Source organism: Chiloscyllium punctatum, chromosome 15 (assembly GCF_047496795.1).
Source record: "Chiloscyllium punctatum isolate Juve2018m chromosome 15, sChiPun1.3, whole genome shotgun sequence".
NCBI lineage: Eukaryota > Metazoa > Chordata > Chondrichthyes > Orectolobiformes > Hemiscylliidae > Chiloscyllium > Chiloscyllium punctatum.
In genome coordinates, this window is record NC_092753.1 from 86,776,698 (window position 1) to 86,800,004 (window position 23,307).

A 23,307-nucleotide genomic window follows, 5' to 3' on the forward strand; every position below is an offset into this window, starting at 1 on the left:
GTAGGAGCGACCAAGACCAAAAGACCGAGCCTCAGAGTGAAGAGTTGCTTAGAAGTGAGATGAGGAGGATGTTCTTCAGCCAGAGGGTGGTGAATCTGTGGAAAGTACTGGCCACAGAAGGCTGTGGAGGCTAAGTCATTGAATGGATTTAAGATAGAGATAGGTCGGGTCTTGACTCACAAGGGTAACAAGGGTTACAGGGAAAAAAAGAGGTTGAGAAACGTATCAGTTATGATGGATCATAAGATCATAGAAGTCCTGCAGTGTGGAAGCAGGCCATTCAGCCTAGCAAGTCCACACTGACTCTCTGAAGAGCATCTCACCCAGGCAAATTCCCAGCTTCCCATAGCTAAGCCTCATTGCCTGCACATCCTGGAAAACTGTGGGCGACTTAACATGGCCAATCCACCTAACCTGTACATCTTTGGACTGTGGGAGGAAACCAGAGCACTCAGAGAAAACCCACACAGACATGAGGAGACTGTGCAAACTCTGCACAGTCAGTTTAGATTCGAACCTGGGTCCCTGGTACAGTGAGGCAGCAGTGCTAACCACTGAGCCACTGTGCCACCCAAATTGTGCGCCAAATGGTCTACTTCTGCTCCTACGTCTAACTGTTGATGGCCTTTCTGCAGCTTTTTTTATGTGACTAATTAACTGACAAAATATAACTGTGAATGGGATGTCTATGGTCCAATTTACATTAAAAGAAAGTGAGCATGATTCTCTCAATGACTGTCTTGGAAGTATTGATTCAGATTGTAGTTTTCAATAAAATGTCAATTTTTCCTACTGCAGTGGGAACAGGCTATTCAACCATGTGGCTCACTGTAACATGCAGTCAAGCACCCAGTTAGCTAGAGTAAGGGCTCTTGTAGCACAATGGTAGTGTCCCTATCTATGAGCCAGGTGGGGTTCACATTCCCACCTGCTGCAGAGGTGTATCATAACATTTGTGAACAGGTTGGTTAAAAATATCGACAGTCAGCAAGAGCACTCGAGGAATGAGAACCCTGGTTGATTGCTAATGAATCTAATTCAGTCCTTTTCAGGAAGGACTTTCGAGAATTGCTTGGGATAGCTAAAAATAAAATTCCTAGACCAAAGACAAAAATCTCTGGAAGAGCTCAGCAGGTCTGGCAGCGTCAGAGGAGAGACAAAGCAGAGTTAATGCTTTGGGTCCAATGACGTTCTTCAGGTGCTGCCACTTCATGGCGGGAGATAAAAATTCAAAAATAAAATAACACAAAGAACTGGGGAAGCTGGAGATCCGATACACAGATGGAAATTGCTGAAGAAACTCAGCAGGTCTGGCAGCGTCTCAGGAGAGAGAAAGCAGAGTTAATGCTTTGGGTCCAATAACGTTCTTCAGGTGCTGCCAGATCTGCTGAGTTTCTTCAGCAATTTCCATCTTTGTATCGGATCTTCAGCTTCCCCAGTTCTTTGTGTTATTTTAATTTTGAATTTTTATCTCCCTCCATGATTTCTTTTCCAAATTGTCTCAGATCTGGGTCCTCAGCTTACCAAATGGCCCTGTGGGTAGAGGCAGTTTACTGGCTCTCTGTTTTGTCACAGCTATTCGTAAATTGGAGCCCCTTAACCATAGCTGTTTGAAATACAACAATCCCAGCTTGTGACCTTGAGACTAGCGAATTTGATGAGCTAGGTACTAAGTGTTTTCAGTGCAGTTCCTGTTCTGATTATCTGGTTCATTGCCAGGGATGACGCTAGCAAAAGACAACTGATGCTGTTTTTGCAGGTGATACCTACTGTTTGGCAGCTGAATCCTATAGCAGTGCCACACTTCAGTGATTCATACCTTGTTGGCATAAGATACACTTCAGAACAAGTCATTACAATTAGGTAGTAATTTCTCAGTAATGGAGAAGCCTTGATGGAGACTCAATGCTCTGTGTGATAGAACCTCGGTGGTTTGACCACAAAGGAGAGGGGATCAAGAAAATTAGAAAGTAGATCCCTGGCTTGGATTTTCAAGTATCTCAATGTCATGGAAAGTAGAGGCAGGAAGGACCTCCACTAGGCCGGGGGTGCAGGAAAGAATGAGTTAACTGAAGATGGGTACCACCTCTTTGAACCCCCCCAAATAAAACAAAGAACTGGAAATCTGAAACAAAAACAGAAATTGCTGGAGAAATTCAGCAGGTCAGACATAGCTTTGTGCATGGGGAATCATGTCTCACAAACTTGATTGAGTTTGTTGAAGAAGCAACAAAGAGGATTGATGAGGGCAGAGCGGTAGACGTGATCTATATGGACTTCAGTAAGACATTCGACAAGGTTCCCCATGGGAGACTGGTTAGCAAAGTTAGATTTCATGGAATACAGGGAGAACTAGCCATTTGGATACAGAACTGGCTTAAAGGTAGAAGACAAAGGGTGGTGGTGGAGGGTTGTTTTTCAGACTGGAGGCCTGTGACCAGTGGAGTGCACAAGGATCATTGCTGGGTCCTCTACTTTTTGTCATTTATATAAATGATTTAGATGTGAGCATAAGAGGTACAGTTAGTAAGTTTGCAGATGGTACCAAAATTGGAGGTGTCATGGACAGCGAAGAAGGTTATCTCAGATTACAACAAGATCTTGATCAGATGGGCCAATGGGCTGAGAAGTGGCAGGTAGAGTTTAATTTAGATAAATGCGAGGTGCTGCATTTTGGGAAAGCAAATCTTAGGAGGACATATACAATTAATGGTAAGGTCCTCGGGAGTGTTGCTGAACAAAGAGACCTTGGAGTGCAGGTTCATAGCTCCTTGAAAATGGAGTCACAGGTAGATAGGATAGTGAAGAAGGCATTTGTTTTGCTTTCCTTTATTGGTCAGAATATTGAGTACAGGAGTCGGGAGGTCATGTTGTGGCTGTACAGGACATTGGTTAGGCCACTTTTGGAATATTGCGTGCAATTCTGGTCTCCTTCCTATCAGAAGCATGTTGTGAAACTTGAAAGGATTCAGAAAAGGTTTACAAGGATGTTGCCAGGGTTGGAGGATTTGAGCTACAGGGAGAGGCTGAACAGGCTGGGGCTGTTTTCCCTGGAGTGTTGGAGGCTGAGGGGTGACCTGATAGAGCTTTATGAAACCATGAGGGACATGGATAGGATAAATAGACAAGATGTTTTTCCTGGGATCGGGGAGTCCAAAACTAGAGGGCATAGGTTTAGGGTGAGAGGGGAAAGATATAAAAGAAACCTAAGGGGCAACATTTTCACAAAGAGGGTGGTACATTATAGAATGAGCTGCCAGAAGAAGTGGTGCAAGCTGGTACAATTGCAACATTTAAAAGGCGTTTGGATAGGTATATGAATAAGAGAAAGTGAGGACTGCAGATGCTGGAGATCAGAGCTGAAAAATGTGTTGGAGATTATGGACCAAGTGCTGGCAGATGGGACTACATTGGGTTGGGATATCTGGTCGGCATGGACAGGTTGGACCGAAGGGTCTGTTTCTATGCTGTACATCTCTATGACTCCATGACTCAACGACAGCATCAATGGAAAGAAAGCAGAGGTAATGTTTCAGGTCCAGTGACCATTCTTCTTTTGAATTCCCACTCTGCCCCAGTGTTTGGAGCACTAAGGACAGCATTAAATGGGAACTATGGCAAGTGGAGACATTTAAATGCTGGGTAAATAACATTTTGATACCTTGAGACTCATTATTGTGATGGGTATCACTGAGTGAAATCTTGCTTCCGAAACCAGCTGGCTGGTATGAGCTATCAGAGAGTGCTGTCAGATCGGAAAAACTGGACGTGTAGAGCTAACGGCATTTTTCACCCACTGTCGTAATTGGAAGCTAAAAATCACACAACACCACATTGCAGTCCAACAGGTTTGTTTGGAAGCACTAGCTTTAAAAGTGCTGTTCCTTTATCAAGTGGTTGTAAAGCAGCACCCGAAGACAGAATTTATAGCAAAAGGTTACAGTGATACCATGATATGTTGAACAAACCTAGCTTGTTGAATGTATCATTGTATCTCTATAATCATTTGCTATAAATTCTGTGTCTTATCTTCCTGCTTCACAACCATCTGATGAAGGAGCAGCACTTTGAAAGCGAGTGCTTCCAAATAAACCTGTTGGATTACAATCTGGTGTTGTGTGATTTTTAATTTTGTCCACCCGAGTCCAACACCGGCTCCTCCAAGTTGTAATTGGAAGTAATTTGTTTTTTTTTTAAGAAAGCAGTCATCAGATCAGAAGTCATGATGATTTACTCTTTTGTTACTAGGTATTTTGCGATGTGATCTTCAATTCTTCATGTAAGCTCAGAGCAGACTTCCAGTTGACTTTACCACCACATTTATTCCTAATATGTACATGATGGTACGACTACAGATTATACTGCTGTACAAGTTCTAATCTTCTAGTAGAGGCTAAATACATGTCTATAGTTCCCTCAGAGACTCCACTAGATAAAAGAATCTCTACACTGTGTATTAAAACTGATGGAAATGCAAACAAATGACCCCATTCTTACCCTCCTCCCCACATTCTAACAAGAGCCACCGACCCTACCAAATGTGTCCAACTGGAGTCCAGTTGGTATACGTGGAAAGAGTGCATACTCTGAATTACATTGAAGTGAGAAAGATTGTTGCGGGAAAGTTTGGTGTCTTGTAGCCACCCACAGCTGCTGCTTCTTCTTGGCTAAGAGTTTATTTGCGGTGGAACTCCCAACTTGTGCTCCATTATAAGCCACTAAAATCAACTTAGATATTATAGCATTTGAGGCATCGAGAGCAGAAAAGCAAGGAGGGTTTGTTAAATCTGTACAAACTATTGCTACAGCCTCGCTGCAGTATTGTATTCAGTTCTGGGCACTGCACTTCAGGAAGGTTGTGAGGGCAGTTACGAAGGATTCGTGAGAATAGTTCCAGATTTCAACGATGTATACGGGTTAGACAAGCTGTGCTTTTCTATTGAGAGAAGAGAGTTCTGAGAGGAGATTTGATTGAGGTATTCAAAGTCCTGAGGGGTCTGCACTGATAGGGAGATACCTTTTTCACACAGAGGGTGGTGGGGATCTGGAATATACTGCCTGGGCAGAATAATTGAGGCAGGAAATGTTTAAAAAGTACTCGGGTAAACATTTGAAGTGTCATAACTGTCGAATCTATGGGCCTAGTGTGAGAAAGTGGGTCTAGTCTGGGTGGCAGTACATTTTTGTTGAGAAGTGTGCCTCTGGAAAGGCACAGCAGGTCAGGCAGCATCCAAGGAGCAGGAGAATTGATGTTTTGGGCATCATTCCTGATGAGGGGCTTATGCCTGAAACGTCGACTCTCTTTCTCTTCAGTTGCTGCCTAATCTGCTGTGCTTTTCCAGCACCACACTCCCGACCCTAATCTCCAGCAGCTGCAGTCCTCACTTTCTTCTAGTTTTACATTTTTAGTGGGCAGATTCAATGGGTCAAAGGCTGTACGATTCTATGATTCAGTGATTCTGTGATTCAGTGATTCTATGATTCAGTGATTCTGTGATTCTATGATTCAGTGATTCTGTGATTCAGTGATTCTATGATTCAGTGATTCTGTGATTCAATGATTTAGTGATTGTATGATTCAGTGATTCTATGATTCAGTGATTCAGTGATTCTATGATTCAGTGATTCTATGATTCTGTGATTCATTGATTCTATGATTCAGTGATTCTGTGATTCAGTGATTCTATGATTCAGTGATTCAGTGATTCTATGATTCAGTGATTCTATTATTCAGTGATTCTGTGATTCAGCAATTCTATGATTCAGCAATTCTATGATTCTGCGATTCTGTGATTCATTGATTCTGTGATTCATTGATTCTGTGATTCAGTCATTCTGTGATTCAGTAATTCTGTGATTCATTGATTCTGTGATTCATTGATTCTGTGATTCAGTGATTCTGTGATTCATTGATTCTGTGATTCAGTAATTCTGTGATTCATTGATTCTGTGATTCAGTAATTCTGTGATTCATTGATTCTGTGATTCAGTAATTCTGTGATTCATTGATTCTGTGATTCAGTAATTCTGTGATTCATTGATTCTGTGATTCAGTAATTCTGTGATTCATTGATTCTGTGATTCAGTAATTCTGTGATTCAGTGATCCAAGATTCAGTGATTCTATAAAACTGTTCCTGTTAGTGAAAGAGTTAAAGAAACTGAGGGCATTGCTTCAAGGTGATTGGCAAAAGATGCGGTGGCACCTTGAGGAAAAATACTTTCTAGAGCGAGTGGTTAGGATCTTGAGTTTTGGGGCCTTTTGGTGATAGATCTAGTTGTTGCCGTCAAAATAAAAGTTAGGTAATTCTCCGAAAAGTGAAGCATTACAGGAAAAAGGGAAAGGATGAGGAGCGGAACAAAGTGATGTGTTCTTGCAAAGAATGATGGACTGAATGGCCTCCTCCTGTGATATTTGATGATTCTGAGATTCGCAGAGTAAGATAGAGCAGAATAGCCTTCAATGTTTAGACCAAACCGAGTAATAGGGGCTGAGACATGACCCAGTGGATGTCTGCTGTTATTTACATATGTGTTCCCCTTTTGTCTTTATTCAGCTCTATGTCCTCAGCGAAGGGCAATGCATCTACCGTGGACATGTTTGCAGCCTTGTCCCATATCTGAGGGAAATCGGTCTGCACTGTCCCACGTACCACAACCCCGCTGACTTCGGTATGAACTGACATTATCGCGGAGAGTGTTGATTTTCTTCACAATAGTACTGTAGAATATTCCACAACTGCCCTGAGAAAGCAGGTGAAGCCTTGGTTTACCATTTTGCTTGAATAGGCTTCACCACTGTGCACCACTAAAGATGTGTGGGTGAGGGTCAGACCTGAGGAAACTTGGAACAGTTAAATATGTGGAACCTGACTCCAATATGCTCAAGGGTCCTATCACTCCATGATAGAATGAACAAACACAAATTAGGCTCGCTTAGTTCTGAAGGGACTCAGATTAAAATGGATAATTATCACACTCATCTCCCAGTGCCTGAATATGCCCGTCCCCAATCTGTGACCACTCTGCTCAGCCTAATCAATGCCAGAAGGTGCTAGTGTAGTGATAATGCCACTGGCACTGGCTATCTGAACCCCAGAGTAGTGTCCTGGGCTCACGGAATTGAAATCCACTGTGGCAGTTGGCACAAGTTGAAATCAATAAAAGCAAACTGGAATTTTTAAAGAAACTAGCCAAAGGGTGACAATGCAACCACTGTTGATTGTCATCGAAAACTGTAGCGTCACTAATGTCCTTTAGAGAACTTCAGGGGTAGAGGATCTGTCCTACATTTGACTCCAGATCCACAGCAACATGGCTGATTCTTAACTGACCTTATGGTGATTAGGGATGGGAAATAAATCTGATCCAAGCACCGACACCCACATCCCTTGAGCGAATAAGGGAAAGAATGTCCCTGCCCAGCCCCAACGTCTGATCACCCACAGCATTTCCACCCCTGCACTTCAAGCACAGCCTCTGTCCTGACTGCTTGCTGATCACAGCCTCCCATGTGTTGTCTTTTCTCTCTCTCGTGGTTGTGATCTCTCTGTGTCTCTCAGCATCCCCATCATGGCCACTCTCTCTCTCTGTCTCTCTCTCTCTCTCTCTCTCTCTCTTCCCTCCCAACCTCCACCTTCTGATGGTGGTCTCCCTTCTCCTTGCCTCCCCCAGCCAGCTGCACTCTCTGTCCACCTTTCTTCCCCACCAGCCAGGTTGTCCCTTTGACCAGTGCTGCTTAGCAGGGAATAATACCAAAGGTTGTTGCTTTTAAGATTCCTTTGTCCCCTTCCCCACTGAGTTCCCCATCTGATTATGTTCTTTCCACCCCTACTCTTTAATAATGCAATTATCAAGACTATAAGATGCTGGAGTGAGATTTTGGGTTTACTCCTTAAGCAAGAGAGATCTGAGCAAACTCAGCTCAGCCAGACTTGAGAAACAATTGACCCTTGGTACTTGACATGGCTTTTTATTTTGCTGAAATTATTAATGGGAAGAATTTAACCTTTGGAGAAATAAAATCATTCAGATAGCAACAGTAGCTTCCCAGCAGTCTCCCTGTAAATCTAATCACTTCTGTCACTTGAGATGTGATGGCAACACTTGCTAATGCATCATGCTTGTTTCCATAGTGATGGAAATCGCATCCGGTGAGTATGGTGAGCAGAACCCTCGGCTGGTGAAAGCGGTGCAGGATGGGAAGTGTGATACTGACTGTAAGCCGCACGAAAACAAAGACAAGGATCTCAACCCTTACCTCTGGCATCGGCCATCTGTTGAGGTACGGTAACCCCTGACAGTGAGGCATTTCACATCCCTGAATAGGAAAGCAGCCTGCCAAAGCATTTCACCCAGCCCTCGCTAGGGTGAACCAAATTTCACACAGCCCTTACCACTTATGCCGCGGGAGAGAAGGGTGGTGAATGATTGGCGGGTTGACTGTGGGGTGGGATGTTGCCGTGGCAACAGGGCCTTTATTTTCCATTAATTTCAATTCCTCTGCCAAGGGTTTCACCACCTTTGTAACTCTATACTTGACTGCTCCCCCCACATCCCATCAATTGGCGTGCCAGTTATTTCTTGCCTTTGCTGATACTTCCATTCAGTATTGTTTAATTTTGATGCAGAAGAGGAGGTAGCAACTATTTCCTGTGTTTTTATTTATCCAGGCAAGAACAATGTCCACACCATGTTGGTAATTACATTTCCATGTAAAATAACTGTCCCCGTGATGACTCACTGCCACACGATATTGGTGCATTAAGGTGCCAACGTCCATGTGACTTAACCTCAGAGGAGCCTGATGCCCCACGTTGAGTCCTCTATCTTGAATGAGGAGGTGGATTGGGTAGCGGGGACAGCTCAGGGACTAATAATTTTGCTTCTGCTGCTGCTGCTCAGTCTTGCTCCGTGAAGGAATTTGATTGGCTGCGATTTCGTTCTGAATAGGAAGGAGTGATCACAGTGTAAAACTAATCACTCCAGCTCACACTGAATCATAGGCTCAAACAGAGGGGCTGGTCTTTATCCTTATCTTCCCTGGTGGGTTTGGTTATGAGGGGGGCATTTAAATGGGGGCGACGGTGGCAGGTGGCATGTTCCTGCCTTCACTTGATTACATCTGTGGTCAGGAAGGTCCCTGCACTGTATTGTCACTCTGACGCTAACTTAGGCCCCTTCGCTGGCAGTGGGTGGGCCTGTCATTGCACAGGGGGAATTTAAGCATGCTGGGTTGTTTGTGTCTCCCAGAGAGGGAGGCTGAATGTGGCCAGATTCCTTGTTAAAAGGCAGCCAGAGCTCAATTGTGGGAGACGGAGTCAGGAAGAAGCTGAAAGCCAATCCCCCTGTGCTCCCTGCTGAGCTCCCTTTCCCTATTCCCTGTGGCCCCTACCCCAGAAAGGGCCTCCTGCCATCACTTACTGCTGGTCTGATCATTCCATGATCCTGGACGTCCTCAGTCACCACTTCTCTGTGGCTTTGGATTGGCTGCAGCTCCTGGCAGACTCCTAGCCATGGGTCCTGATCCTGTGGAAGACCCTGCAGATGACCCATTATTTTCCCAATTGGCTATTAATTCTTCTCAGGCCTTCTCCAAAGAAGGTGACAACTCTCCAGCCAGAGAGATCCCTGGGGCCTGCATAAAATCCCACCGCTTTTGAGGTGATTTGAGAAGTATTGTTAATGTAGAGGAATCCATCCTCGTATTGAGTCTGAGGTCTTTTTGAGAAGTAAAATAGAGGCAACATTTATGCTATAATCAACTCGCTCAGAGAAAGTGAGAGATTTATTTGTTGCTCAGAACCTGATGTTTTAATCATGTGTTAGACTCAGGTGCAAACAACCTTGCATTAAGAGTAGAAGTCAGGGACACATAGCATGGTAGTACTATTCTGAATCAGAAGGCGTACATCTATACCTGTAGATGTTTAGTGTGAAACTGAAAGGGAGGTCAACCTTGAGACATGTCATCTCCTGTCTTGGCCCTTTTCTAACTCAAGAGTGATACCAAAGATCATGTGACAGACAGTAATAATTAAACAGGGCTGAGGTTCTTCTTTCTGTTGTGCAGGACCCATCTCCCTCGGAGGGTTGTCACAGTTTCTCTGCCAGCTGCCTCACCCAGTTCTGCATTCTCTTCAAAAGGACCTTTCTCAGTATCATGAGAGACTCAGTAAGTACAGTGCTTTCATTTACTGGACTAGAAACAGTGCTCAAAGTTACTGTGTAGTCGCTGTGTCCAAGCTGCAAGGAACAATCATACCCTCTCATATTCGGTCATGATACTGGGTAATACCAGCAGCCTTGTTTCCTTAATTGACTTATCAGTCAATGACAGCATTCTCATTTACTCACATTTAGTCCCTTGGGTCTGTTTCCCCATTCAATTGTATCACGGCTTATCTAAGTCTTACCTCCACTTTTAATATCTTTGCCAACAAAACCCATCAAAACATGTTGACAATATGATGTCCTGTTCCATCTTCTTCCTCTGTATTGCAGCTTACATCCTCTGTTCCCTTAAGTACACCTGCTCCTCCGTCCACTCCACTATCAGTTAGAAAACCTCCAGCCATTTCAGTGCCTCACCCTCTCAGGTTTGATTGCCTTGCTTCCCAACCTCAAAGCTACACTCGAACTCCAACCACATGTTGTTGGAAAGAAGCAGGAAGTGCAACTAATCAATAAGCATTCAAACAGTTGTCCCAACTTCAAACAAGACAAAACACTAGAGTGCATACAAATGTGTGGGCTGCTGGAAAAATGCAAAGTCACAGGGGATACAATCTTGTCACAATAATTAATTATCAAGGTGACACAGGAGACACGCCAAGGTTCTGCATGAGCAAATGTTTGTAATACAAAATGATAGCTCCCATTATAAAAGTGTCATACCAGACAGCAACCAGATATCCTCAATGTGGGACACACAGCCATCCATTACAACAGATAGCATCCCACAAAGTGAAGCTATGCAACTGTGTTATGATATTGTTGTAAGGACTAGATCATGGTGCACATCCACCAACGTGTTATCTTAACGTAAAAAGACAGTGTACTTATATATATTCATCAGAGCTGGTTTCTTATTCTTCATATGAATAAAGAGGCATGCATTATACAGGTAGCAGAAAAGCAGTGTACCTTTAAGACAGCTGGATAACAGCACTAGATGTGACACTTTGGTATGAGAGGTGTCCATCTTCCTGTCTGTGCTTTCAGTTAGTCAGCAGGTCGCCAGTCTGATAGCGAGTTAACTATGCATGTATTGTAACCTTAATCCAAATCTGTAGAAGCCTCAACAATATATGTAAGACTGAGATTGCATCTTAGTGTGCAGGCATAATTGTGAATACATTTACAGATATCTGACTCAGTTCTAAGGATTAGAACAAGTATACACTATTTTAAATAGGGGGAAAGCCATTTAGGACTGAGATAAGGAGAAACTACTTTACTCAGAGTTGTGAATCTTTTGGATTTTCTGATCCAGACATTTGTGGAAGCTCAGTCATTTGAGTATGTTTAAAGCAGTGATTGACAGATTTCTGATCATCAGTTAGGTAAAGGGTTAGTATGGAAAAAATGCATTGAAGTGAGTGATCAGCCCGTGAATGACAGGACAGGTTGGATGTGTTGAATGACCTGCTGCTCTGCACCTATGCTGTCATGTTACTCATTTCCCTGGAGCATCGGAGGCTGAGGGGTGACCTTATATTTATAAATTGATGAGGGGCATGGATAGGGTAAATAGACAAAGTCTCTTCCCTGGGGTGGGGGAGTCCAGAACTAGAGGGCATAGGTTTAGGGTGAGAGGGAAAATATATAAAAGAGACCTAAGGGGCAACGTTTTCACACAGAGGGTGGTACGTGTGTGGTATGAGCTGCCAGAGGAAGTGGTGGAGGCTGGTACAATTACAACATTTAAAAGGCATCTGGATGGGTATATGAATAGGAAGGGTTTGGAGGGATATGGGCAGAGTGCTGGCAGGTGGGATTAGATTGGGTTGGGATATCTGGTGGGCATGGACGAGTTGAACCAAAGGGTCTGTTTCCGTGCTGTACATCTCTATGACTCTAAGTGCCACACACTGTAGTAACTGATGGTCTAAATAAGCTGAATATGGTCAGTTAGTTGGCATCTTGGAAAAACAGACAACTATCACTTTCCAGCTAAGGGGTGTCTTCGATTGTGAGTATGTGGTGTTTGTAATTAATGGATGTTATGGCATCATGACCAATTGTATAACTTGAACAATAGATTGTAGATTTTGAATATGGTGTAAGGAATAACTTACACTGTATATATAAGATCTCTGCCTGGCATTACCTTTGTCATTAAGGAGGAAAATAGCTGAGAGTAGAGAGGAGAAGGGGAAGAGGATATGTACTGTCATAAGTTAGGAATTCTTTCCATCGAGATACACCTTAAGCGGTGATTTAAGTCGCACATGGTCCTTTGATGATCATAATCTCAAAATTGGGACTGAATCTCTTATATAGCTCATGAAAACTGTTCAAATATTTTACTACGGTCTCATCAATCTTAAGTCTGACTTTTATCTTCAAAATGGGTCGATACCACATTCTTTATCATCATCAGGTTCTGACTCACCTTCGCATCACCTCACATATTGGGATTGGTTTGTTGATCGGTTTGCTGTATCTGGGCATCGGTAATGAGGCAAAGAAGGTGCTGAGCAATTCGGGATTTCTCTTCTTCTCCATGCTCTTCCTGATGTTTGCTGCGCTTATGCCCACTGTCCTCACCTGTGAGTATCTTTTCACTTGAGCAGTCGACTGAGTGAGAATTTCTGGGGCTGCTGCTATCTTTCTGTTCAATCCTTCTCAGAATGTGGGCATCCCTGACAATTTAGTCCCAATCCCCTTCTAACTGAGTGGCTCTACTAAGGCATTTTAGAGGGAGTCCAGAGAGTGAACTGTGGGCCTGAAGCCACATCACCAGACCAAACGTTGACACATTTCCTTAAACCGTATTAACAAATCATCTCCTCTCTTAACGAATATTATGATTACACATGTCGGCCTTTAAGTCCAGATTCCTTCAATTTAATTCCCCAGATGATGTGCAGGGTTCGAAACTCATGGGGCTGAATTGTTTTGGTGCGTGTTAGGACCCTGATATTGGACGTCCACACCCTGATGGTGTCCGGGTCCTACCCACCTGAACGAATTTGCCACAGACAACCAATTACTGGGTAAATCTCCCCTTAAACGCAGAGCCACCTTCCTTTCAGTTTTCAGATGATCCATTGCCTCCACTGTTTCCATTTACAGTCATATTTTTTCAGGTCCTCCTTCCTTGGTAAATATTGATGTAAAAAAACTCATTGGAACATTGGATTTGGGGGCAGGATTAGCTCATTTGATCTTTTAAATTTGCTTTGCCATTTGTTAAGATCCGGTGTAGCCTCGATCCCACTTTCTGATCTGCATCCACGTCCCCCATGACCCTTACCTTTATTATCCATCAAATATTTATCGAAATCAGCCTTGAATAAAATCCTGCCTCCCCCCATTCCTGGGGAATCAAGTTCCACAGACTAATAACCCTCACAAACAAATGATGTCTCCATCCCAAAAGGTAGACCTCTTAGTCTAAAACATTGTTCGAGTTAGGTGAAGGGGTAAATGTAGGGGAATGGGTCTGGATGGGTTGGTCCTTGGAGGGTCGATGTGGACTTCTTTGGCTAAAGGGCCTGTTTCCACACTGTAACTAATCTAATCTAGTCTCTTCCACAAGCTGAAAAGTTCTTCAAGTATTCATCTGATCAAATAACTTGTTAAGGAGGGCAGAGTGGTGGACATGATCTGTATGGACTTCAGTAAGACGTTCGACAAGGTTCCCCATGGGAGACTGGTTAGCAAGGCTAATTATCATGGAATACAGGGAGAACTAGCCATTTGGATACAGAACCTGCTCAAATATAGAAGACAAAGGGTGGAGGGTTGTTTTTCAGACTGGAGGCCTGTAACCAGTGGAGTGCCACAACGATCGGTGCTGGGACCACCACTTTTCATCATTTATATAAATGGTTTGGATGTGAGCATGAGATATAATTAGTAAGTTTACAGATGACACCAAAATTTGAGGTGCAGTGGACAGCGAAGAGGGTTACCTCAGATTACAACAGGATCTGGACCAGATGGGCCAATGGGCTGAGCAGTGGCAGATAGAGTTTAATTCAGATAAATGTGAGGTGCTGCATTTTGGAAAAGCAAATCTTAGCAGGTCTTATACACTTAATGATAAGGTCCTAGGGAGTGTTGCTGAACAAAGAGACCTTGGAGTACAGGTTGAAAGTGGAGTCGCAGGTAAATAGGATAGTGAAGAAGGCCTTTGATATGCTTTCCCTTATTGGTCAGAGTATTGAGTACAGGAGTTGGAAGGTCATGCTGTACAGGACATTGGTTAGGCCACTTTTGGAATATTGAATGCAGTTCTGGTCTTCCTATCGGAAAGATGTTGTGAATCTTGAAAGGGTTCAGAAAAGATTTATAAGGATGTTGCCAGGGTTGGAGGATTTGAGCAGTAGAGAGAGGCTGAATAGGCTGGGGCTGTTTTCCCTGGAGTATCGGAGGCTGAGGGGTGACCTTATAGAAATTTATAAAGTCATGAGGGGCATGGATAGGATAAATAGACAAAGTATCTTCTCTGGGGTCAGGGAGTCCAGAACTATAGGGCATAGATTTAGGGCGAGAGGGGAAAGATATAAGAGAGACCTAAGGGGTAACTTTTTCACGCAGAGGGTGGTATGTATATGGAATGAGCTGCCAGAGGAAGTGGTGGAGGCTGGTACAACTGCAACATTTAAAAGGCATTTGGATGGGTATATGAATAGGAAGGGTTTGGAGGGATATGGGCCGGGTGCTGGCAGGTGGGATTAGTTTGGGTTGGGATATCTGGTTGGCATGGATAGGTTGGACCAAAGGGACTGTTTCTATGCTGTACATCTTTATGACTCTATGTCTTGCTGTGGATGTTTATCACCCTCTCTGTCCCAGCCAGATCCATTACTATCTACTTACAGTTTATAAGCAGTATAAGATCGTTGGAATCTCTCTCTTAAGTGGCTGCCATGAGATTGTTGTACTCTTTCTTTATCACATGATTCCTACACTGCAAATAGAAGCTAACCAGCCTACCAAATCTGCACTGACCCTCTGAAGAGCCACCCAGATCCATCTCACCCTCAATCCATCCCCATAAGCCCACATTTATCATGGTGACTAATCCATATCCATGGACACTACCAGACAATTTAGCACAGCCATTCCACCTAAACTGCACATTTTTGCGGGAGGGAAGCAGACCAGACTCAGGGAGAATATGAAAGCTTGACTCCGCCCATATCTGGAACTGAACCTGAGTCCCTGGCAGTGCGAAGCAGCAGTGCTAACCACTGAGCCACTGGGCCATCCCACTTTGACAACCTTTCCTCTTCAATGCTACTCTCAACCTATTGTATTTGATCCATTGTCTCAGTGAGCACCCACCCTCCCCTTGTATTGGATTAGTAACAAGACTCATTGATTTCTAACCGTTTCCCTTGAGGGAAGCCTCCTTCCCAAGGCCCTGCTGCGGAAACTTCTCTGGGAATACCAACGTGTTCGGAATAGCATACCACATTCCTGTGTAGAATCCCTGACCCATCAGCCTTCAAACTCAGCTCTGTGGCCCCATCTTACAAACTCTTTTGCTTCGGACTTTCCACTGCCCTATCAAACCTGCTGCCCTTCCATTCCCTATATCTCTTGATTAGCTGTGAAGTACACACCAATTTGAAAACAACTTGTAAAATGATTGCAACCTTTCTGGAAGGGGAATTTGGACTGAGGGTTGAATTATCTTTAACCACATTCACACGATTCAGCACTTGAATGCTGTTAAGTTGCATCGTCAAAAACCAGTTTGCCCTGGGGAGAGGGATTTGTTGAAATTCCTTTTGCAGCTATCAGTGCAGCTCCTCACTGATTAGTGTTTTGTGAATGAAATCATCAGGATGTGCTTCTTAGTGCATCAATAAGAAGGAAAACCCTCCTCGACCATTTCTGTTACGAAATGGTTGGTCCTGAACCCTGCCATTAACAATCCTGGGAATCGCAGGGGTTGCAGGTCAGTAACTGAAACCTGAACGAACATGTTGCCTCGGGATCAATCTGACTGGGTTGATTTCTCTTTTTTACAGTTCCACTGGAGATGGGAGTTTTCCTTCGGGAGCATCTAAACTACTGGTACAGCCTAAAGGCCTACTACCTGGCAAAGACAATGGCAGATGTTCCCTTCCAGGTAAGGCCTTGGTGAAAACTACTTCTCCAATGGCCTGAAGACTTACTGGTTTGTCACTCCAGTTAGTTACTGTCGTAACTCCTGCTCACATGTACTTCTCTTATCCTGTCATGATTCTAAACACCTCAATGATCAGCCCTCTTCTAATGATTTTGTTTATTCATTCATATGATGTGGCATCACTGACTGGGCTTATATTTATTACCTGTCCCTCATTAGAGTTTGAATGGTGATGGTGACACTCCTGACTTCAGTTACTACAGCCCTTGGTGTGTGTATACACACACACACACACACACACACACACACACACACACACACACACAGAGACACACATACACACACATACACACACACACACACAAACACAAACACATACACAGTCACTGATTCATCGGAAAAAGGCCCTACCATATGTGACTACAAAAAGACCAATAGCCCAGGTCCAGACCATGACAGGATGTGGGGCTCACACATACTATCAGAGGCCACAGAGGAAAAAACATGACCACTGTATCTCCTAGTTTTCAAAGCACAGGACTAATAAATAAATGAATACTTGGCCCATCTTTGCTCATAGAATGAACGTCTCACCATAGCTGCCAGCTATTTCTTAAAATAAACCCAACTGAACTATGCCAGAGACATTTTGCAGAATTATCATTCCTTGTTGAGAAACATCCAAATTTCGCTGTCGACTTTACCTTTCTCTTCATTTGAACCTACTCCCCTCTCATTCTGGTCAGCCTGATTTGAAGCAGTTCTTTAGCATTAGATATCATGGACACGGATATGCACTCATATCCTTTCAAGACTGAACAGGCCACATTTATCCTGTTTGTTCTTGTAAATCACTCCTGCTTCTTCCCATGTTCCTTACCTGCTTGATCTCAGCTGGAATAATGCCAGATCTCGTGGGATGGGAAGAGAAGGGAAGAGCAGGAATGGCGGGGTGGTGGAATTGGGTGGAGCTCTTATCCGTATCTAAAAGCATGGGACAGAAGGGTTAACACTGGAACTCTGTTGAGAATTGATTGCTGTGATTTGTTTTTTTAGGTGATGTTTCCTGTGGCTTACTGCAGCATCGTCTACTGGATGACATCACAACCATGCGATGCTCTGCGCTTTGTTCTGTTCGCAGCTTTGGGGACTATGACATCATTGGTGGCACAGTCTTTGGGTCTCCTGATTGGAGCAGCATCTACATCCCTGCAGGTCAGAGGTCCTAGGGTGATACTTTGCAACTGACAATTACTTCTCGGCTGTTCACCGGCGTCCCTGCTTTGGCTCACTGGTTACCAGTGTCCCTGCTCTGGCCTACAAGTTACCGGTGTCCCTGCTTTGGACGATTGTTTACCTGTGTCCCAGCTTTGGCCCACTGGTTACCGGTGTCCCAGCTTTGGCCCACTGGTTACCGGTGTCCCTGCTTTGGCTCACTGGATACTGGTGACCCTGCTTTGGCCCACTGGTTACCTGTCTGTCCGTTTTAGCCCACTGATTACCAGTGTCCCTGCTTTGGCCCACTGGTTACCTGTGTCCCGGCTTTGGCTGACTGGATACTGGTGTCCCTGCTTTAACCCACTGGATACTGGGGTCCCCGCTTTGGCCCACTGGTTACCAGCGTCCCTGCTTTGGCCCACTGGTTACCGGTGTCCACGCAGTGGCCCACAGGTTACTGGTGTCCCCGCTTTGGCCCACTGGCTACCAGTGTCCTGGCTTTGGCCCACTGGTTACCGGTGTCCCTGCTTTAGCCCACTGGTTACCAGTGTCCTGGCTTTGGCCCACTGGATACTGGTGACCCCACTTTGGCCCACTGGTTACCAGTGTCCTGACTTTGGCCCACTGGTTACCGGTGTCCCCACTTTGGCCCACTGGTTACCGGTGTCCTGGCTTTGGCCCACTGGTTACCTGTGTCCCTCCTTTGTCCCCAGGGAGGGGAAATGATGCAGGTCCTTGGACTCCTCCATCGCCAGACCATGGCAACATGACGGTTGGAGGAAGAGCGCCTCATCTTCCGCCTGGGAACCCTCCAACCACAAGGGATGAACTCAGATTTCTCCAGTTTCCTCATTTCCCCTCCCCCCACCTTGTCTCAGTCAAATCCCTCGAACTCAGCACCACCTTCCTAATCTGCAATCTTCTTCCTGACCTCTCCGCCCCCACCCCACTCCACCCTATCACCCTCACATTGACCTCCCTCCACCTATCGCATTCTCAACGCCCCTCCCCCAAGTCCCTCCTCCCTACCTTTTATCTTAGCCTGCTGGACACACTTTCCTCATTCCTGAAGAAGGGCTGATGCCCGAAACGTCGATTCTCCTGTTCCTTGGATGCTGCCTGACCTGCTGCGCTTTTCCAGCAACACATTTTCAGTACTGGTATCCCCACTTTAGGCCACTGGTTACCGGTGTCCCCACTTTGGTCCACTGGTTACTGGTGTCCCCGCTTTGGCCCACTGGTTACCAGTGTCCCCGCTTTGGCCCACTGGTTACCTGTGTCCCTGCTTTAGCTGACTGGTTTCCGGTGTCCCCGCTTTGGCCCACTGGTTACTGGTGTCCCTGCTTTAGCCCACTGGTTACAGGAGTCGTGGCTTTGGCCCACTGGTTACTGGTGTCCCCACATTGGCCCACTGGTTACCGGTGTCGTGGCTTTGGCCCACTGGTTATCGTTGTCCCCACTTTGGCCAACTGATTACCGGTGTCCCTGCTTTAGCCCACTGGTTGCCGGTGTCCCCACTTTGGCCCACTGATTACCAGTATACCCATTTTGGCCCACTGGTTACCAGTGTCCCTGCTTTAGGCCACTGGTTACCGGTGTCCCCACTTTGGCCTACTGGTTACCGGTGAACCCGCTTCGGTCCATTGGTTACCGGTGTCCCTGCTTTAGCCCACTGCTTACCGGTGTCCCCGCTTTGGCCCAGTGGTTACCGGTGTCACTGCTTTGGCCCACTGGTTACTGGTGTCCCCACTTTGGCCGACTGGTTACCGGTGACCCTGCTTTAGCCCACTGGTTACCGTTGTCCCCACTTTGGCCCACTGGTTACCGGTGTCCCTGCTTTAGCCCACTGGTTGCCAGTGTCCCCACTTTGGCCCAGTGGTTACCGGTGTCCCTGATTTGGCTCACTGGTTACCGGTGTCGTGGCTTTGGCCCACTGGTTACTGGTGTCCCGTCTTTGGCCCACTGGTTACCGGTGTCCCTGATTTGGCTCACTGGTTACTGGTGTCCCGTCTTTGGCCCACTGGTTACCGGTGTCGTGGCTTTGGCCCACTGGTTACTGGTGTCCCGTCTTTGGCCCACTGGTATCTCTGCCGATCACCGACCCTGCTTCAGAGGCCGAGGCCAGGTGTCCAACGCTGAGGAAAGGGAGGAAGTGGGGGAAGAAAACTGAAGAAAAGGAATGGGCGGAGCAGAGGCGATCCAGTCTCTCTGTTTTTTTTCTCTCTCTCTCTCTCTCTCTCACTCTCCCCCCAACACAACTTCAATGTCCTTCATTTTGCATTTTATGTGAAGGTTGTAATGTTGTGGTAATACCATTGGGCTAGTTATCCAGAGCTCCCAAGTTAATGTTGTGGGGACATAATGAATCCCATCATGACAGATGGTGAAATTTGAATTCAATATCCGCAAAGAATCTGGAATTGAAAGCGAGTCCAGTGACTGACTGTGACCTTTGTCATAAAAACCCATCTGTTTTGCAAATGTTCTTTAGGGAAGGAAACCTGTTGCCCTTATCTGGTCTGTTCTACATATGATTCCAGGCTTCAGCAATATTAACTCTTCCCTGCCTCTAATTTAAGATTAGATTAGATTCCCTACAGTATGGAAACAGGCCCTTTGGTTCAACAAGTCTATCCTGACCCTCCGAAGAGTAATCCACCCAGACCCATTCCCCTAACCTATACTTGCCCCTGACTAATGCACCGAGCACTATGGGAAATTTAGCATGGCCAATTCACCTGACCTGCACATCTTTGGACTGTGGGAGGAAACCCACGCAGACACGGGGAGAATGTGCAAACTCCACACAGACAGTTGCCCAAGGCAGGAATTGCACCCAGGTCCCTGCTGCTGTGAGGCAGCAATGCAAACTACTGAGCCACTGTGTCATCCCATTTTTCCTCTTTAAATCACTGACCTTACCTCTAGCCCCTTCCCTCGCTCCTCTAGCCCCTTCCCTTTAAAAGGGAAAGCTAAATGTTGAGCTCAAGTGTTAATAGCTTATGACTTTAAAGGTGTGACAAAACAAAACAGTGTAGATACTGGTATTCTGTTAGTTCAGTTGGAAAATCAAGAGTTTCGTGAATGATTAATGCAGCTGGATTTTATGATCTGTGATGTATTGCATGAAAGAATGATGCAAATAGGGTCAATTTTCAAAACAGATTTGGATATTTACTTGCAAAGATGAAACACGCTGGGCTATGGGGGAAGCATGGGATGAATTGGCGAGCTCTTGGGAAGGGCCGAAAAGCCTCATTCTGTATTCTGTTATAATAAATAGTATTCCTTGCTTCTTCGTATCCATCATGTTTCCACTTGTCATCAGAAAACTCTTTTTGACCCCTTTTGTTCATAGCAAATACTGCCCCAAATTTAGTCATCAGTTGGTCTCATCATAAATCAGCTCGTTTCCTTCTGTCTGCAGGTGGCAACGTTTGTGGGTCCAGTAACTGCCATTCCAGTGCTGCTCTTCTCTGGATTCTTCGTTAGTTTTGACACCATTCCCAAGTACCTCCAGTGGATGTCATACATTTCTTACGTCAGGTAACCTGAACATATTGGGGGTTTTTACAAACCGTGAAGGGGTATCACCATTGACACTCAAAAACTAACGGCTTAGATGGAGTTGGTCTGTTTAAAAACCTTTTGTAAAGTTGGGGTGATTGAGTTTGATCATTTTAAACAGCAAGGTTGCCTCTGGTGGAGAGGTAAAAACTGGATTAGTGGTGCTGGAAGAGCACAGCAGTTCAGGCAGCATCCAACGAGCAGCGAAATTGACGTTTCGGGCAAAAGCCCTTCATCAGGAATAAAAGGGGAGGTAGAACCAGGCAGTGCGGGGTTCCCGGACTATGAGGTTGGAAGCTGTGGGTGGGAGATCTCCTGAGGTGATGAGGTTGAGAGGCCTAGGCAATAATATACAAGCTCTAATGATGAGGCTGTAAAATGGGCACTAGTTCTGAGATTGTTGAAAGGCTGGGGGGGGGGCGGGTGAGAAGTTGCCTGGAAGTATTTGTTAAAAAGGGACTGTTGCTAATAGATTAGGGTGGAGTTTTAAATAATTAATTGCCTGACAGGATCAAGTGATTCCTGTGTTGATTGAGAATGAGTCTAAGGTTGAACAAGGGAGATGCAAAGATACATCAATTATCATTCAGTTATATTCCATTCCCTTTGTGATCAGGGGACTTTGATTGGCCACACAAGGACTCCTTAGCAATTGATAGGATCCATTATGTGCCATGATAAAGCATCAGTTAAGTCATAGCAACTCACCACTTAATCGGAAGGTTCTGAATTCAAGTCCCATTCCAGAGACATGGGCATGTACTCTAAGCTGACACTCCCAGTATATGACTGAGTTCCAGTGTTGGCTGCAATCTCTTAGATGAGATATTAAACCAAAGCTCATTTGCCATCTTCGGTGAAGGTAAGAGTCCCCATGGCATGATTTCGAAGAGCGGGGGAGTCCTCCCTATGGTGTGCGAACACTTCCAGAGGAGGTCACTTCTTGATCAGGAAACAGTGAGAGAGCTGGGGAGCAAGTGGGAGAGGGATGCAGTTTTTCAATTGAAAGTTGAAAGGCTATAGTGTAGTGACTTCTTGGTGTTGCGCTCATTGGACCCCAAATGTACTCAACAACTCAAAATCTCCCTTTTGAACTACTGGCTGATCACTTAACCGTGACTGAGTAGTGTTATCTTTACTTTCTGAAACATTTCAGTAACATTTGGTACCTATCCCTTACTCAACATCAATAAGGCACACGTATGGGCCCCAGCTATGCCTGTCTCTTTGTTGGCTACGTAGAACAGTCGATCTTCTGTAAATACACCAGCACCACTCCCCACCTCTTCCTCCGCTACATTGATGACTGCATTGGCGCCACCTCGTGCTCCCGCGAGGAGGTTGAGCAATTCATCAACTTCACCAACACATTCCACCTTGACCTTAAATTTACCTGGACCATCTCTGACACCTCCCTCCCCTTCCTGGACCTCTCCATCACCATTAATGACGACTGACTTGACACTGACATTTTTTACAAACCCGCACCAATCAACCACACCGCCCCGTGGCCCAACATTTCAACTCCCCCTCCCACTCTGCCGAGGACATGGAGGTCCTGGGCCTCCTTCACTGCCGCTCCCTCACCACCAGACGCCTGGAGGAAGAACGCCTCATCTTCCACCTCGGAACACTTCAACCCCAGGGCATCAATGTGGACTTCAACAGTTTGCCACCGACTCCCACACCTACCTGGATATACCTCTTCCCACCCTACCTCTTGCAAAAATGCCATCCCGTATTCCCAATTCCTCCGCCTCCGCCATATCTGCTTCCGGAGGACCAGTTCCACCACAGAACACATCAGATGGCCTCCTTCTTTAGAGACCGCAATTTCCCTTCCCACGGGGTTAAAGATGCCCTCCAACGCATCTCGTCTACATCCCGCACTTCCGCCCTCAGACCCCACCCCTCCAACCGTAACAAGGACAGAACGCCCCTGGTGCTCACCTTCCACCCTACCAACATTCACATAAACCAAATCATCCGCCAACATTTCTGCCACCTCCAAAAAGACCCCACCACCAGGGATATATTTCCCTCCCCACCCCTTTCCACCTTCTGCAAAGACCGTTCCCTCCGTGACTACCTGGTCAGGTCCACGCCCCCCTACAACCCACCCTCCCATCCTGGCACTTTCCCCTGCCACCGCAGGAACTGTAAAACCTGCGCCCACACCTCCTCCCTCACCTCTATCCAAGGCCACCAAAG

General features: G+C 45.5%; 1 protein-coding gene across 1 annotated transcript in view; it reads left to right on the forward strand.

Annotated features, from left to right (window-relative positions):
• Positions 1 to 23,307, forward strand: part of LOC140486491 (ATP-binding cassette sub-family G member 1) — a 74,155-nt gene that overhangs the window by 42,101 nt on the left and 8,747 nt on the right. The window contains exons 8-14 of the mRNA XM_072585725.1: positions 6,557 to 6,671; positions 8,135 to 8,283; positions 10,072 to 10,173; positions 12,604 to 12,772; positions 16,211 to 16,311; positions 17,368 to 17,526; positions 20,957 to 21,075. Coding sequence (XP_072441826.1) covers positions 6,557 to 6,671; positions 8,135 to 8,283; positions 10,072 to 10,173; positions 12,604 to 12,772; positions 16,211 to 16,311; positions 17,368 to 17,526; positions 20,957 to 21,075 — 914 coding nt within the window. The remainder of the gene's footprint in view (positions 1 to 6,556; positions 6,672 to 8,134; positions 8,284 to 10,071; positions 10,174 to 12,603; positions 12,773 to 16,210; positions 16,312 to 17,367; positions 17,527 to 20,956; positions 21,076 to 23,307) is intronic.